Source organism: Suillus bovinus, assembly GCF_016758785.1.
Source record: "Suillus bovinus strain UH-Sbo-P2 chromosome Unknown EDB93scaffold_63, whole genome shotgun sequence".
Classification (NCBI taxonomy): Eukaryota; Fungi; Basidiomycota; class Agaricomycetes; order Boletales; family Suillaceae; genus Suillus; species Suillus bovinus.
In genome coordinates this window covers 69230-86726 of record NW_024542119.1, presented here as the reverse complement: position 1 = coordinate 86726, position 17497 = coordinate 69230, and the positions used below count along the sequence as shown (strand labels likewise).

The window sequence follows — 17497 nt, the reverse complement described above, 5'->3', positions numbered from 1 at the left end:
GTGGCAACCTAGCACTCGCACTGCTATGGAACACCTGAGGTCCGTGACGTCCGTCGGCTGTTCTGGCTGTCTAAGTTAGTTTGTGTTGTGTCCGAATCATGATTCCGTGGTACGCCACCATTCTTTCAGGTGTCGGCAGATACTTGCTAAGTCCAGGAGCAGTACGCGGCTGTCGGGATGTCCAAGGCGCTGGAGATCACTGAGCAACCATTTCCGACGTGACCATGGGCCTGAAAATTTGATCGAGGTAACAACAGCTTTGAAACGGGACACGGTCAAGTCTACCCCCTTGCGAGATAAAAGCTGCGAGAGGTTTGTGTCACAATCTTATCCCGCATCCTACTACTCTCCCTGGTGAAGAGAGTGTCGCTTATTGTTAATGTTCACTATGCTTATTGCTATTTTACTCGTTTCTCTCATTTCATCGATTGATGCTGCGTCGATAGTATCTCGTTCGCAATCCTACCAATTATCTCAGCCAACAGTGCTTGGCCCCAAATCTAGAATAACTATAGGTAATAAGGCCATCGCTCCTGATGGCTTCGAACGCTCGTGCGTCCATTTCGACGGCACTCAAAGCTCACTGCTGATTTTGAATAGAGCAACTCTGGTTAACGGTATATTCCCTGGACCTTTGATTGCAGCCCAGAAGGTAATTATCCCTCGACCTCCTTTCGTGCGCCTGTGCTGACCTCACATCAGGGAGATGACTTTGCCATTGAGGTGGTCAATGAGCTCAAAGACGAATCGATGTTCAAGAGTACCAGTGTCGTAAGCATCATCAAATCATCCACCTTATCACCGATCGACGTTTAACCTTGTTTACTTCAGCACTGGCATGGTCTCTTCCAGAACGGGACGAATTATGCCGATGGAACATCCTTTGTCACACAATGCCCCATTGCGCAAAACCACTCTTTTTTACACTCTTTCTCCGCTCCGAACCAGGCAGGCACCTACTGGTATCATAGTCATTATTCCGTCCAATATGAAAGTATCGCTCGAACTTTGTACATGCAGTAAAGGACTAACCTGTGTAACAGTGCGATGGTCTGAGGGGACCCCTTGTGATTTATGATCCCAATGACCCTTTGGCACATATGTACGATGTCGACGATGGTGAGCGAAAAACTGATTCATTCATGTTTACCCACTGACCATCATGTTGTTGCCAGCGAGTACCGTAATCACACTTTCCGATTGGTGAGTTTTATGCATATCGGTGATCTTCCAGCTCAATGTAGTCTCACTAGGTATCATGTTGTGGCCCCCGTCTTGCGCCACATCATAGGTACGACCGCCAACTCCTCGCTCATCAATGGACTTGGTCGATATGCCGGCGGACCCATGTCTGATCTCGCTGTGATTAATGTGATACCGGGAAAGCGATATCGCATGCGCTTGGTTGCAATGTCGTGTGACCCCAGCTTCCATTTTTCCGTCGATGACCACAACCTAACTGTCATCGAAGCGGATGGACAGCTGACCGAACCCCTGGTAGTAGATGAGCTCCGGATTTTTGCGGGTCAGCGCTACTCTGTGGTCCTGGTAGCTGATAAGCCTGTGGATAACTACTGGGTACGCAGTCTTCCTAACTTGACACATGCGTCCTACGAGGGAGGAACGAATTCTGCAATCCTGCGCTACCAAGGCGCCCCGATTGCCGACCCGACCACGGTCTATACGGCACCCGAGAACGAATTGAAAGAGACCGACTTGCATGCTCTGATCAATCCCGGTGCTCCTGGCATTCCAGAATATGGGAAGGCAGATATCAACCTCAACCTCACGGTCAAGAACACCAACGGAACATTCTATGTCAATAATGTCCCATTCAAACCCCCCACCGTTCCTGTTCTACTGCAAATTCTCAGCGGAGCTCAAGAACCGTCTCAGCTGCTTCCACATGGGAATATCATCGTTCTAGAGGCTAATAAAGTGGTGGAGTTGACATTGTCAACAAGCGGTCCAGGTGGACCTGTACGTGCTTCCCCTTCATTCAACGCTTATGTGCCTGACATACATTGTACCAGCATCCCATACATCTTCATGGGGTAAGTTCGCTGTAATTTCACTGGCGTGGTTGCAGATTGATGGTAATGATGGTTAGCATTCCTTCGACGTTATACAGAGCGCAGGCAGCAAAACCTTCAATTACGTGAACCCCGTTCGTCGCGATGTTGTAAGTGCTGGCAGCACCCCTGAGCAGCAGATGGTGATCCGATGGACAACGGACAATTCTGGCCCCTGGTTCTTGCATTGGTATGATATCTATTTATTGGGTTGTCAAGAAGGACACTGACTCCGAAAAAAAGTCACATTGACTGGCATCTAGATGCGTACGTTTGTGTCCGTTCTCGTAAAAGAAATAGCTGATTCAGATCCTCAAATCTAGCGGTTTTGCTGTGGTGATGGCTGAAAGTCCCTCTGATACTCGCGCACATTTGAACCATGTACCACGTAGGTCATGTGTGGAAAGACTGTACATCTATGGCTGAACTGCTCCACAGATGAATGGGATCAGTTGTGTCCTATCTTTGACTCGCTATCGCCTTCTCAATTGGGGGGTGGAGGTCGCAAGTCCTATGAAGAAGCAGCCAGTATAACTACGCTACTCTTCCCACCATCACCCCTTCCTTAGATACAGTAGTAAACGTTCCAATCATTTTAGGGGGCCCGCATACATACTCCATTATAGATACCGCTATAATTAACTTTCACCGGTAATTTCCGGTAATAGTACTTAATTAGTACTTCGACTTACTAATAGGCTCCATGACTACTTACCTGATACGCTGGGCTTGCAGCTGGAGGCCTTGTCACTGAATACTTCATATAATTTCTCTCTCAAAGTATCCAACGACAGGAAGATCAATGATACCAAGTTGAAACTTATCACATCGTTCTAGTGTGTTCTCGACGTCCAAGCATGCCAAGGACTCAGTACTCGCCGACCGGTAACCTGATGCTTTTGAGGTATTTTTTCGGTCTAGCGCCACGGCACTGCGAAGGTTCATTCCTCCCAATTATAGCACCTGGTATGGAGAACGGTCACTGGGACCGCGCTGGCTAGTCGAGATCACACATCCACTAGGATCTAACTACTCTGGGGTTATTCCACGCTGACTCTTGGGCCAAATTTCACCGTGAGTGCGGTGGTCCTGGCTTCCATACTTCCGTGCACAGGCGCAAACCTCAACCTTAAACCTGTACACTCCTATAAGTCCAGAATGCAACAAAACAGCCAAAATCGTCTTGATGGACGATCACTGCCGGTATGCCATTGGTACAGCCCCGTCCACTACGTTGCAGTTCCTAGTATCTGACAGTGGTTGCTCACAGGTACTTACTATTAGTAACCAACTACTATTGATGGTGCGCCGTGCGCAGACTTGGCAATGGAGCGATACGAGACGCGCGTTAAAAATAATCTAATGCACATCCCATCAGAAAAGATCACCAGCTCATGATAATAATAAAGAGCGCTCTTCGGATTGTGCCTTTCATCTAGAACCAACTCCACGCATCGTGTTCCACTGTGGACGCCCGTGGGTCATCAAACGAGAAAGATCGATCAAATCACGCCGGACATCATCTAGGCTCGACCAAACAAGACTAGCACGAGGTCAGGAACGGATCCGGGCAGGTGGATGTCTCAGGGTCCGTTGCGCACGCAGTAAGCACGGATAGCTTCAAGCAACCAGGTCGAACAATCGAGCCTGATTGCTAGTCTTCTGCCGCTGGTTCGAATTGGTATATATGAAACGCTACAGGCACAGGACAATCTAGGTCATCATTCAATCTGTTGAATAACGACCAAGAATAATTCCGTATTTCCAAAGCCAGAACCTACCAACATGAAAGCGGACTTGATGTCACTTGGTTGGCCTTTCCGAACTTGCCGTCTCAGCTTTGCTATTTCCATACGAGTGCTATTGTCAAGCGTGGCATGGCTTTTTGCGCACAGGTGCACAGCCCGCTACCAGTAAGCTGTCGGGGCTTGGCATTTGACGATTGTAACCTTTTTACGGTCAAGTGAGTCACTCGCGGCGGAAGTTGGAATAACGAGAAGTTGGCAGATTCTATAAGAGCAAACCACATTGAGGTGAGTTCTTATTATCGAGTGCTTTGTAGCACATATTCCCTCGCTTTGTACTCAATATAATGCTCTTTTTTAATGTCATTTTCATGCTATGGCTCCATCTAGCATACGCAGCATCCATCATCTCAAGATCCAATTCTCATCCACTCAACTCTCGTTCATACACGCTAGGCCCTAACTCTGACCTAGTAATCTCTAATCAAATCATATCTCCAGACGGATTCGTGCGCTCGTGAGTTTGTCTTTTCTGTGTTGCTCGCATCTTAATCATTTGTATAGTGCAACGCTCGCCGGAGGAACGTTTCCGGGCCCAATCATCACAGCCACAAAGGTCCTTTCTAAACTAATTCTATCCAGTCCTCAGATACTGACTATAGTCGAAGGGAGAACGTTTCGATATAAATGTCGTGAACAGACTCACTGACAGTGAAATGCTTCTGAGCACCAGTGTGGTGGGTATACATCTGTTCGGTATTCATGTATCAGGCTTACCGACTCTGTTTAGCACTGGCACGGAATCAGGCAGAATGGGACTAACTATGCGGACGGTGTCTCGTTCGTTACTCAATGTCCCATTGCGCAAAATCACTCCTTTCTGCACTCCTTCGAGGCACGGAATCAGGCTGGGACATTTTGGTATCATAGCCACTACTCTGTCCAACAGTGGTACGTTGATATGCAGTGTTTTATTCTGTGATCAATGATTCGAAACCGTTTAGCGATGGACTTCGCGGAGGTTTGATCATCTACGATCCTGAAGACCCCCTATCCTATTTATACGACGTTGACGACGGTACAGTGGCTACTATCATTGTCATGAATTCGTTCACTTAAAACATCCACAGAGACAACCGTCATCACTCTTGCTGACTGGTACATCTCAACACTATTTGTGACTCGCATTCACCTCACCAATTGATCATAGGTACCATGTGGTCGCCCCTGTTTTAAGCCATATAATTGGCACCAATGCCAACTCCACACTCATTAACGGTCTCGGTAGATTTGCAGGGGGACCCCAGAGTGAACTTGCGGTGGTTAGTGTCGAGTACGGGAAAAGATACCGCCTACGCCTTATAGCAATGTCTTGTGATCCCAACTTTACGTTCTCCATTGACAACCATAACATGACGGTAATCGAAGCGGACGGTGAACTGACTGAGCCCCTGCTCGTGGACTCGCTTCAGATACTTGCTGGACAGCGATATTCTGTTGTGCTCGTCGCAAACCAACCAGTTGACAACTACTGGATACGAGCAGTCTCAAGCACTCCAGGGTTGAACAACTTCGTCAACAACCAGAACTCCGCTATCTTGCGATACAATGGTGCACCCGCTGTAGAGCCTACTACAGTCCAACCCACCAGTACCAACGGGCTCCTCGAGAGCAACTTGCATGCACTCATCAATCCTGGTGCACCTGGGATTCCAGGGTACGGAAATGCAGACATCAATTTGGAGTTGGTGGTCAGCAGCAACGCTGGCATATATTCGGTCAACGGCACACCATGGGTCCCTCCCACGGTGCCCGTACTGCTCCAGATCCTCAGCGGTGCACAGTCTGCAACCGATCTCCTTCCGACAGGAAGTGTAATTGTTCTAGGGCCTAACAAGGTCGTCGAATTGACGATGCCAGCTGTTGCTGTTGCCGGTCCTGTAAGTTTCCTGCACGTTCACTACGTTACACATCTCTCATAGCATCTCCCTAGCATCCGATTCACCTTCACGGTGTAAGCATTCCTGATTACCAGTTGACACTCGATTGCTCACCGCAGAGATAGCATAGCTTTGATGTTGTACAAAGCGCCGACAGCACTACTTTCAACTACGTCAATCCCGTGCGTAGGGATGTGGTATCCAATGGGCTCCCAGGCCAACAGATGGTGATTAGATGGGTCACAGATAACTCTGGCCCGTGGTTCCTACACTGGTGAGCACTGCGTTATTTATACCGCACTTGCACTGATCTCATCATTTATTTAGTCACATTGATTGGCATCTCGACGCGTACGTGTCTCGAGCCTTCTAACTCTATCAGCGGCCATGATCTGACATGTGTTGCCTAGTGGTTTCGCTATAGTGATGGCTGAAAGCCCTTCAGACACTCGGCAGCATCTGGGCTATATACCCTGTAATTATTCGATGTCCATCTTATGATCTCCTTTAACTGATGGTGTATATAGATGCATGGGACAAACTTTGCCCGACATTCGACTCGTTAACGCCAGCTCAGATTGGAGCGCAGAATTCATATCAGGAAGCAGCAAATATGACTACCAGTACAAAGCTATTTCCCACTAGCATATAGTGTTCGTTGTCTATAGTTCGAAGCCTTCAGGACTCTCATAATTGAGATACACATAGTAGCATTTAATACAATCAACAATCCTTTATCATGGCCCATCCCATGCAGGTCTCCGTATTTGATGCAAGCTGCTCACAGACTACGCCTGATGTTGTAATGAGCAAGCCACCGTGACATGGATCCATACCGAGTGCATGTTGGCGCCCACCCACTAGCCGTAGATACTGCCTGCTAAAAGCGCGCTGTATTAGGTTCCTCCAGGTAAACAGAGCCGTTCCTTCCTGCCATGCGCTGTATGTCGACTGCTGGCAGAAGGCCGCCCATACGGAATCTACGCGATTGACTAATAGGATGAACTAGTGCGTGTTGGGCGGTGAACCATGTCGCAGGGGCCATGGAGGAAATGGCCAGTCTGTATAAAATCTGCGCCTGTCAAGGACACGTCTGGGCAACGTGTGAGGATATATCTGCGTTCGGAAAGTTCCGGGCGGTCAAAGGTCATCGCCGCGTCTACATCAGCTATCATCGTGCATCCCGCCATCTATGTCAACCAACCGTCATGCCAATCTCGCCATCCTTGGCAGCTTGCTGTCACTTTCCTAGTCATCTTGAGGGAGGACATGGCAGGCGTAGACTGTGAGCTGCAGGCAACGGCGTGGTGTTAGCAGACGGGTAGGAAATAGCAAATGCAGAGAAAGGAGTGGACAGACAGGTGGCAAGCGTGAGAGACTTGCAGGGATCGAGGTAAAGATTCTGATCTTAATAGCAGGCAGGCGGGATGATAGTGACGTCGTACGGCAGCGTTGACAGACTTCCCTGCACTTTCCGAATCCGAGCGAGCCACTGACAGAAAAAAAAAGTCTTCAAAAAGTTTGTACGCAGACCGGCCACATTCTGGAATTTCTGGTGCCGCGGGTGCTGTAGTGCTGGACGACCAGTGGTCCAATGAGATCGAAGCAAGTGATGAGAATACGAGGGATAGGCTTAGTGATTCTCCGGATCAAAAGTAAATTCGTTCACATCCTAAAAGTGATACTGCGCCGGGGCCGGAGTCTGGTAGGATACCACTGGTCGTGATTTGAGTCCGATACCTTCTCTGTAGCTTACTTCTGCCAAGGGACATACCACTCCGAGTCGAGCTTAGCGTTTCCTAATGGTGAGTAGCTTTAAGGTCGGCTGAGAACAGATATGGGACTAGCCTGGGATGGTGTGGTGTGAAGTCGTCACTCGATTATGGGATTCTGCCTAGGGAACGAAGGGGGCGGTGGTACTGCCTGGGAGCGGATAGTAGAATCTGAGCCGTGATGGTCTCCGGTAATCGTGTACTTGTTGATCCCGAAGTGAATGTACTTCCAAAACTTGGATGTAGACGTGCTGGTTGCATCGAACGTTTTTCCAAGCAATGCCTAGATTTAGTAAATATACACTGCACATGATGCGATCTTAAGCACGTGACAGAAATGATTAATGGGTGATATCGGACGAGCGAGAGACTTATAATCGATCTCAAACTCGTTTCACTAGTTTATCGGTAGCTTATAAGGTACCTCTTCGCGACCATTTAAAAGGCTGTTCTGACCCTCATTCCATCTTGTTCCAGATCCACTATTATCGTTCTCTCTCGTCGATTCATCATGGGTGTCCTCGATATCGTTCCCGTCAGTACAAGTCAATCATCAGGGAAGCTGATCCACTGACATCCTAGCAGGCTGGTGTCCTTACTGGAGATAACGTTCGCAAATTGTTCGATTACGCCAAGGAGAACAAGGTACATCGCTCTTGACTCACTGTATCCTATTATCTTAATGAAGCGCCTTGCAATTCAACTTCAATAGTTTGCCATTCCCGTGAGTGTCTTTACCATTGGAAGTGAATATCATGCTGAAGCGATGATCTCTTCACCAGGCTATAGTGAGTAACGAGGGAAATCATGGTCTTCTTGAGCTTTGACCTAACTCCGACAGAACGTCACTTCATCGTCCACCGCTAACGCCGTCTTGGAAGCCGCAAGGTCAGCAAGAGAGTCTTAGTCATTCACCAAATACTTACCTCTAGCTCTGCAGAGACATCAAGGCTCCGATCATCCTCCAGGTCTCTCAGGGTGGAAGCGCCTACTTCGCCGGGAAAGGTCTTTCAAATGACAACCAACAAGCTTCCATTCTGGGAGCTATTGCTGCTGCTCACCACGTTCGCACAGTTGCGAAGGCCTACGGCGTGTGAGTCTTGTATTTTGCCTGGGATCCATCTTATTTTAAACCACGGTGGACATTAGGCCCGTCGTTCTTCACAGCGACCACTGTGCCCACAAGCTTTTGCAATGGTTTGATGGCATGCTTGCTGCCGATGAGGCATATTTCAAGGAGCACCAAGAGCCCCTTTTCTCTTCACACATGCTTGACTTGTCTGAGGAACCAAAAGAGCAGAACATTGCAACTTGCGTCAAGTACTTCAAGCGCATGGCTCCTCTTGGTATCTGGCTAGAGATGGAGATCGGTATTACCGGTGGTGAAGAGGATGGTGTTGACAACACTGGTGTCGACAACGCATCCCTCTACACGCAACCTGAGGACATCTACGATGTCCACGCTGCTTTGAGTGCTATTAGCCCCAACTTCAGCATTGCCGCTGCGTTCGGTAACGTGCACGGTGTCTACAAGCCTGGAAACGTCAGACTCCAGCCTGAATTGCTTGGCAAGCACCAAGCTTTCAGCAGCCAAAAACTCGGTGGCAAGTCCGAGAAGCCTCTCTACCTCGTGTTCCACGGTGGTTCTGGGTCAACCAAGGAGGAAATCAAGACTGCAGTTGACCATGGCGTCGTCAAAATGAACGTTGATACTGGTGAGTCTGTCAGGTCTAGCAGTAAATTCAGTCGCTGACGCACGATGGATATTCAGACACGCAGTTTGCTTACCTCGCTGGTATCAGGGTACGATCATCCATGAGCCCTAGAAATTGCGCAATGGCTGACTGTTACCTCTCAGGATTTCGTTACCAAGAAAAAAGATTACCTGCTCACTCAAGTTGGTAACCCTGAGGGCGCAGACAAACCTAACAAGAAGGTACGTTGCCAGGTTATCTTTTAAAGATCGCTGTCATTCATGTTTGATTGCAGTTCTATGACCCCCGTGTCTGGGTTCGTGAGGGCGAGAAAACGCTCTCGGCACGGGTCAAGGAGGCCTGCAGTGACCTCGGCAACGTTAGTGAGTGTCAAATTGAGTTTTGATGGTTTATCGGTTATTGACTTGAACATCGCCCGTAGACCGCCTGTAAAGAAAACGCCTGTATAGCATAGAAATAAATGGTCAAGATTTGTAGTAGTTCTGTAAATGCCAAGATAATTATGACGCCTGAAAGTGCAACCTTGCTATTAATTTAAATCGACGAAGAGAACTGAAAGGAGAACATCGTGGCTCATATAAAGAGATGGAAGCGCCGGAATTTGACAACTGTGGGTTTCCAAGTGATTTCGAAGTTCAAACTTTTGATGATTCTTTGAACCACTGTTGTAATCCACGAAGTGTAAAATAACAGCTACACCACCAACGTCCATCTCGATCCTGAAGCCTAAGGCATCTCCGGTCGAGTTCGCCTTGTCTATACTGTAATTCAAAGTTCCAGCTCGACTGGAAATAACCATATCTGTTATTGTAACAACATGAATCTGAACGGCGTTCGTACGTGATTCCTAATCTTTACTCCGCTCACCTGCGACTCATAACGCGTATAGTCTACGCTTCTTTCCTCCTTCCGGTCTTCTTCACTATCGAATGCACCAGAGGCGTTCTCTACGTCTCTGACAGAACGCCTGGCAGCGGTCCATTGCGCTTGGTCGTCTTACTGCTCAACATCCTCGCCTTTGGCCCGCTCCGAGTGATTTTTGGGTGGGTGTTGTTGGTCGTGTGGTTGCCTGTCCGAGCTACTTTGTGGTTCATGGGTATAGGAAGGGGAGCGCCAAAGAAAGGTGCGTATGTTTTTGGTCTTGTTTTGCAACATGGCTGATGATCGTTTCATGCGTCGTGTATGTAGGCTCGGCAGCTGCGACAGCGCGATTCTATGAATTCAAGAAGAGACGAGCTAGGAACAGGCGAGGGGATCCAAGTTGATTTGGAAGACCTTGAGGTATTGTTGATTGTATGTACCTCTAGAAGTGTATTGTGTCTTGCACTAGTACCACTGTACATTGTTGTTTCATGGTTGTTGTCGTTTTATCTTATATTTATGCTCTCTTTCGAAGTGTAGCTTCCCTGCAGGAGCCATTAAACCCTACATAGACTCAACGTTGTCAACACCGAACAAAATGCTATATCATTATTACTCATGGAAAGGTGAAAACCCCCGTTGAAATTGCACAGGATGAAGTATATGAGGGCATATTCGAGGACCTAACTTCGAGACTTAGTCTTTCGTCCCTCTTGGATTTACCTCTGGTCGCTTTGTCGAATGGCCAGACGCGTCGAGCACGCATTGTAAAGGCTATTTTGTCTCAACCGGAACTCCTCGTACTCGACGAACCTTTAAGTGAGTGATTGAACTTGAATTCGACGAGCGCAAGACATAACGGCCCTGCTTTATCCAGCCGGCCTTGACGCTAATACACGCCCAATCTTATTGAATGTCCTTCGGTCACTACATGGTTCTCGCAGTCCACGCACCCTCAGGATGCAGGACCCTGTTCCCGAGTGGATTTCGCACATCGCTCTGGTGACGGGCGAAACTATTTTGACGGGTGTCAAAAATGAAATCATGTCCAAGCACGCGGATCATCACGCAAAGGAGGCTGAGCATAGAATGGCAAGCACCACTCAGTCATATCTGCAGTCTGGCCTTGATCATGGAAAGCCAGTAGTTGACGTGAAGAACGCGAACGTAACATACGGCCCACACAAGGCAACTACATTGTTTCCATGTAAATGACGCTGTATCAATCCAGGTGCTCAAAAATATCAATTGGAAACTCACGAGAGAGAGATCAACATGACACGCACTTTGAACTCGCTTGGACCCTTCTGCGTCACCACCCTTTTATTTCCGTATGATATCGTTAAGAAACGTAGTGGTATGGCGTCCCAGTCAATGCAGTTGTGGATCATTGTATACCGGGTTTGATTGTAGAAACTTGATTACAGGTGTGGAACAACGCGATATTTCAAAACTTGCAGTATTAGTACAAGCGCGTCCAGTCCAGTCAATTTACGTGTTCCTCACGTGCTAGTTACTAATACATATGTTGCCACGTATATTAGTAATCGAAACACTTCAAAGTTCACGCCCTCTTGCCAGTATGCACAACATACAGTTACACACTACCTGAGCAAACATTAATACTCGGGCTCGAATGGCGGTAGGGAAAGATATGCTTACTTCGCAGTGTTCGCACACCTAGCGACCCCATCCTTGCCCTTCTCACAGCAATTGCAAGCACACGCGCTGTATCCTACAATTGTCCCACTGGGTCCGCAGTAAGCCGCGTAAGGCCACCCGTAGTTAAGTCCTGCGACAGTTCCACAGGCCCATTTATCTGTGGATAACCGTACTAAGTACGCAGCCTGCACGTAGTAAGCTGCAAAAGTGCCTACCCTTGGGCGAGCAGATCAAGCCGTAGGGAGTTCTATCTGAATTAGACGCGATAGCTACGCCAGCCATCGCTGCGGCAGATATGACAATATTGGTGAGTGAAGTGAATTTCATAGTTCATAGTGTTTTCTGGGCTGCGTAGGTTGGCTTTTATACGCGGTCAGGTAAATGCTTTCATGCGCTCGCATCGCCGGATATTCCAGCTCATGCCCTGTTGCATAGTTTTCTTCTACTTGTGAAATGCGCTTGATTCTTTACTCATTCTAAATCAGTTTATCCATCGTCATTCAGGATGTGGCACCACGGCGGGCGTACAGACTATGTGCAAGGCTATCGCTAGGTATTTCTCAGAAGTGTCGTTGCTCATCGATTATTCGAATCTAACCACCCTAGTTCCTAGCAGGATTCTGTCGATCCAAGATTTTACTTTCTTTGTTTTTGGTCCCTCCTCCCTCAGAAACAAGTCAAAGGCAGTGAACTTTGCCTGGCCCTGCATGACTTACGGTATGGATAGCTTCTTGCCGTAGGCTAAACAATACAGATTGTCACACCAGAGCGCCAGAATGACCGCGTATCCGCTGTATCGATGCAAGGCGTTGACGAGGCGAACGAGAGGAATTCAATTGCGCCATAAGTATGGCATAGATTTTGAGAGTTCATAGGTAGGTAGACGTATTGCGATCCGGGTATGAACAAGCACTCGGTACATGTATACTGTCTTGCAATGTATAAAAATTACATCCGGTCTTCGAGAATTTAAAATGCGTCAATACAATATATCTACAATATCTCCAATGTCCTAACATCCATCACGTCGTAAACGGAACCAATGTCTTTCACTTGTGCAATAATATCGTGATCTGACGCGATTCTCTTGTACTCTCCGCCGCGTTGTTGCGCTAGCAAAAACGCGTTAAAAGGTTGTCCAAGGCGAACAATCAATTGAAACGCTCGATCAATCAACTCCAAATCGTCCAACTCCTGTTCCTCAGGGGGTTCATCATGTGAATCCTGTGATGGAGACCCGGGCAGGATCCAATCATCCTCGCACTGCGTGCCATTGTCTTCAAAGTCAGGCAGGCCCAGGAGATGACGATTCCAGGGACGGACGAGCAAGAATGACTGTCGAGTGGGCCGTGCATGCGAGAACTGAAGCAGCCTGTCTTGTGTCGAGATTGCCAAGTCATGAAGTTTGTCGGCCTTGACTTGATACGTGATATGTGTCTCCTGGTCTTCAGAAGGCCTCCGTCTGACCTCTTTGACAGGGAACACGATGCAGGGTAGATGCAGACGGCGGTTTGCGAAACGCGGGGCGCTCAGATAATCAAGTTTACTATATAATTCCACAGCCAAATTCAAATCCCCGGAGTCTCGCAAGGCGGAGACTGATGTCCGCATCTCGTCTTCAGATATAGATGGCAGCTCGTATGGTGGAGCTGCGTATGAAGTGATGTCTGCAGGCAAACAGCTATTGAACTCGGAAGATCTTCCGACCCAGTCGAGGGCGGTGATGTCCCCTGACTGAGCTACGATCTCCTGCAAAAGCCGCCCGAGTGCGTTTTGTTTCTTCTCACCGTACATGATAGGTAGTTGGACGCCGAAGATTCCAAACAAAGAGTATGCGATATCTTCCTGCAACGTGGTGACACGCCTTGACACCCATTGCAATCTTTCTCGTGCACGTCTCATCCCGGGACGGAAGTCGACGAGGGCCCGAGCATCTATGGCTGTTGCATTTTTCAACTCTTGCATAATCTGGGGAGACTCTTTGTGGTTTGGAGAGTGGTCATCGAGATATAAGGTCCAATCATTTTGGTAGAAGAGAACGACCTTCGGAGCCAGGAATTCTGGAACAGTCCATCCTCGCGTATTCCAAGTGCTTTTTGCCAGTGCGCCAGATTTTGATGAAGGCGCAACATCCGACAGGTATACGATCGTGAGTACCGAGTGGCGATACCAGACAAACATGGAATTGAGGGATTTTTGCAGTTCGGCATTGTTAGTTTGGTCGATGCAACACGCATCAATCCATCCCCAGCGATGCCCCGCACCACGAGTCGTTTTGCAGAATGACTGCAACTTCATGATGCCGCCAACGGGATTCAACTCGTACACGACCTTGTCCTGGATGTCATGCAGCAGCAGCTCCTTCACCTCCCACCTATGCGATAACATGACGCAACGGAAGTACGTCATCGCCACGTTTTGGATGACATCTATTCGCAGCTCTGCCCGTCTCAATATTGATGACAAGAGCTCCTTGTACTCTGTGCTCGATTTGAAGGCATTTATCTGGGCCTCTCGATCACATAAGCGTCCAGTGTGAGTGTCAAGCAGACGCAGCGGGGCGTCGTCCAGGTGGGTATGCACGACCTTTCGAATAGCACTATCTGCTTCAAATGGATCGACAAACTTCTGGCGCAGCTCTGTAGATAGAGTCGAGTAATATTACTTTATGTATGTTGACACGCGTAGTGGATAAATCTTACCTGTTTTGGGAGCATTTTCCAGCTTGGAGATCATGATTTTGAATGCCTCAATGGCTTCATCGTAGAGTTGTGCGCCATGAAGTGCTGCACTTTTCACCTCATATCCAAGATAGGATGAAGGGTTTAGTTCAATGACCTGCATACCATCAAAATGAACATCGGTGACAAAACAATAGACGCCACCGCACCTGTTGTGCATCACTAAGCGCATCCTCCCATAGCATTTTCTCTGACCTCGCCTTACTGCGATTGGCAAAGATGGTATAGGTTGCTGAATCGAGATCGATCGCTGCCGAGTAGATCTCGATAGCTCTGTCGTGCTCGCCCGCAGCAAGGGCAGCATCCCCGCTCACAGCAAGGTCTGCAACTCCGTTTGCAGCATAGAGCATGCTGCATTCTTCTTTAAAAGCTATATCACGGCATGAAACACAGATGAGAATTGTAGCCCGTAAACAATCCAAAAGACTTACCGGTACACCAATCAACGCAGCTTGCCTTCGTAGCATCATCGCTCGTGTCCATCATGTATCGGTACGATTTGAGGGCTTCTCTAGGTCTACTTGCGTGCAGGAGTGCACGACACCGTTTCTGGTTTGCAATTTGCCACAAGGACCTGAAGTCCCACCCGAAGAGCTGGGATCTGGGCATGAGAACCACATTTGATTGTATCATATCAACATACCACAGTAAAGTCCCCGTATCTGGAATGATTGATTGATTCAGGTAAGAACGCGCCCAAGTTGATAGCGGTAGTGAAGTGATCAACGGCTTCATCGTAACGCGCGCTATCCAAGACATCGATTCCAAGTTGAACATGCAGATACGCCTGATGCGTGAAGTTCATAAAATCCATCAACTAGATATATTGTATGATGCTTACCTCCACGGTACGACAAACGATAACATCAGCATCAGGACAAGTGGCAGCTATCTCCTGAACACGTCGCATTGCGTCCTCATGCTGGTTTGCATTAAAAAGTGCGATGGCCTGGAAATGGCAATGAGTAAGGGACTCTGGGAGAAAGAGTGGACGTACCTTAATCAAGAGAAGATCAACTGTCTGCGAATTTCTGGTGAATATGGACGCAAGGTCAAATGCTTTCATCGCATCCTCGAAGTTCATCATTCCACAGAAGGCAATGCCTTTGGAGATATGGCCTGTCAATGAGGGCTGAATGCTGATAGACTATGTCACCATCAAGATTAGGCTATCGTAAGGGAGATCACAATGAAGCAACATATCCCACCTTAAGTGCATCATGAATCGCGCTATCCCAGTGGAGTTTTCGTGCCATGAGAAATGACCGATTAGCATATGAGTTATAGTTGTTGCCGTCAGTCTTGATCTCTTGAGTTAGGAACTCCTCAGCAGTCGCCAAGTCGCCACTTATACATGCATCGCGGACCGTTGGACCCAAAGCGAGGATCTGTATGACGCATGATCAACATTGCTCGATAAAAGTCAAGGATAGAAACATGCTGTAGAATCAGTGTCGCAAACCTGACATCAACATTGGGGTCAATGTGGAAGCAGACGAAATGCAATACGGACTCACGTTGTTTGACGACTGTTCACTGGGAGCCTCCAACAACAACATGGCCTTGAGACGAGATGAGATAACGCAGGGACAATAAATGAATAGAAACGTACTCCTACAGCCCGTTTCTGGGGAGAGTTCTCCAGCAAAGCGATCTCAGGTACTGCCCATTGTGAGACCTTCTTATTGGCACTTCCGCTGATGATGTGCTTTCCGTCTATGGAGAATGCGACACAATACACATTATCGGAGTGCTTGAATATGGCAATGGTTCGTCGATCCGAGAGTCGCCAGAGGCGGACGTGTTTGTCGTCGGATGCAGAGGCGACAAGTGTACCAGTAGAGTTCACAGCAATGGCATTCACCTGATAGGTATGGCCTGTCCAGGGATCACCGACCTGCTTCCAGGTTGATGGATCCCATACCCGTATCGTGGGATCAAGAACGGTGCTGGCTGAGAGAAGCCATGAACCATCGGGCATCCATGCGAGTGATAAGTTTAACACAGCGTGAGCTGTGAAGTTTGCGATGCATTCCTTCGTGTCTGTAATCAAAATCTGGACATCCTTAAATGTCGCAATGGCAAGGTGTTCTCCAGATGGCGCATACCGAATGCAGTAGACTGCTGTATGGCAGTCAATTGGATTTCCTTGCAGATGCCAGGTTGTGGTGCTCCAGAGCTTCACGGTGCCGTCCAATGAACCGGTTGCTAGCAGTACACCATCCGCAGAAAAGTCCAGAGAGTAGATCGACCCGAAATGAGCTTTTATGATTTGGGTGAGAGGATTACCAGTGTTGCTGTCCCAGGCGATGAGCTCTCCATTATAATCCCCGCTTGCTATGAACTGTCCGTCCCTTGATACCGCAATTGCTCGTACTGCATTGCGATGCCCCTCCAATTTCTTCAAAACAACATCTTCTTTCAAGTCCCACAGGTGGAGCGTCTTGTCTACCGAGCCTGTGACTATGCGTCGTCCATCAGGGAAAGCTGCGACTGCGCGTATGGTATCTATATGAGCTTCAAACTCTCTAACAGGTATTGTCATTTGAGTGATGGACTCCGCTGCTTCCCCCATCCTGGTGTCAGTTAATGATGGTGTTTAGCGGTTGTCGAGATGAAGATTGTGGATGACATGGTACTTACCTTCAATATTGCAGTGGCTCGAGCTCGATGTGCACTGGTGTGACTGGAGCCTGCTGTTTTGCTTCACATTGGCTGGAACCATTCAAGTTGACATTTTAGACCACCGACTCGCTCCTTCACTTACAATTTACATAAAATGATCAAATCTCCCAGGCCATTTTAGCAGATTGCTTGGAGGCTTGGAGTCACTTTCTACGAGTTGCTATTGGTACGTTATTGCCCGCCCCTGCTCACACTGCTGGTTTCTCATGTAGCATGCATTTCAAGTTAGCTTCACTAGCTCATCGTAGTTCATTCACATATACACCCCTCCGATGATCAATCGCACAGCCGGCGTATTGCATTT

The 17497-nt window shown here is 48.1% G+C and overlaps 5 protein-coding genes across 5 annotated transcripts; 4 read left to right on the top strand and 1 right to left on the bottom strand.

The window, feature by feature from the left end:
* Positions 1-388: 388 nt before the first annotated feature.
* On the top strand, positions 389-2791 carry EDB93DRAFT_1322491 (laccase; the record flags this gene model as incomplete). Its single annotated transcript, XM_041454958.1, has 11 exons — positions 389-552; positions 645-771; positions 832-990; positions 1044-1119; positions 1176-1203; positions 1254-1980; positions 2034-2054; positions 2111-2262; positions 2316-2339; positions 2396-2460; positions 2511-2791. The coding sequence occupies 11 exons, from the start codon at positions 389-391 to the stop codon at positions 2639-2641; spliced, it is 1674 nt and encodes a 557-aa protein (XP_041304255.1). The 3' UTR covers positions 2642-2791.
* A 1567-nt stretch (positions 2792-4358) lies between these two features.
* Positions 4359-6625, top strand: EDB93DRAFT_767826 (laccase). The gene is made up of 12 exons (XM_041457390.1): positions 4359-4433; positions 4486-4554; positions 4608-4768; positions 4822-4895; positions 4948-4975; positions 5028-5757; positions 5811-5831; positions 5883-6031; positions 6085-6108; positions 6168-6232; positions 6285-6410; positions 6466-6625. Exons 2-11 carry the CDS (start codon positions 4534-4536, stop codon positions 6407-6409), a joined length of 1398 nt encoding a protein of 465 aa, XP_041304254.1. The 5' UTR covers positions 4359-4433; positions 4486-4533; the 3' UTR covers position 6410; positions 6466-6625.
* Positions 6626-7912: 1287 nt separating this feature from the next.
* EDB93DRAFT_1167624 (uncharacterized protein) lies at positions 7913-9777 on the top strand. The gene is made up of 12 exons (XM_041450243.1): positions 7913-7949; positions 8007-8064; positions 8115-8174; positions 8242-8253; positions 8312-8317; positions 8371-8417; positions 8470-8622; positions 8679-9244; positions 9301-9332; positions 9388-9465; positions 9519-9606; positions 9666-9777. The coding sequence occupies exons 2-12, from the start codon at positions 8041-8043 to the stop codon at positions 9674-9676; spliced, it is 1077 nt and encodes a 358-aa protein (XP_041304253.1). The 5' UTR covers positions 7913-7949; positions 8007-8040; the 3' UTR covers positions 9677-9777.
* Positions 9778-9857: 80 nt separating this feature from the next.
* On the top strand, positions 9858-10906 carry EDB93DRAFT_1167621 (uncharacterized protein). Its single transcript, XM_041450242.1, has 3 exons — positions 9858-10080; positions 10134-10367; positions 10433-10906. Exons 1-3 carry the CDS (start codon positions 10062-10064, stop codon positions 10507-10509), a joined length of 330 nt encoding a protein of 109 aa, XP_041304252.1. The 5' UTR covers positions 9858-10061; the 3' UTR covers positions 10510-10906.
* A 1854-nt stretch (positions 10907-12760) lies between these two features.
* On the bottom strand, positions 12761-17083 carry EDB93DRAFT_1253728 (uncharacterized protein; the record flags this gene model as incomplete). Its single annotated transcript, XM_041453505.1, has 10 exons — positions 12761-14406; positions 14470-14605; positions 14658-14878; positions 14940-15102; positions 15152-15295; positions 15350-15457; positions 15506-15655; positions 15717-15896; positions 16026-16070; positions 16121-17083. The coding sequence occupies 10 exons, from the start codon at positions 17081-17083 to the stop codon at positions 12761-12763; spliced, it is 3756 nt and encodes a 1251-aa protein (XP_041304251.1).
* Between the last annotated feature and the right edge of the window lie 414 nt (positions 17084-17497).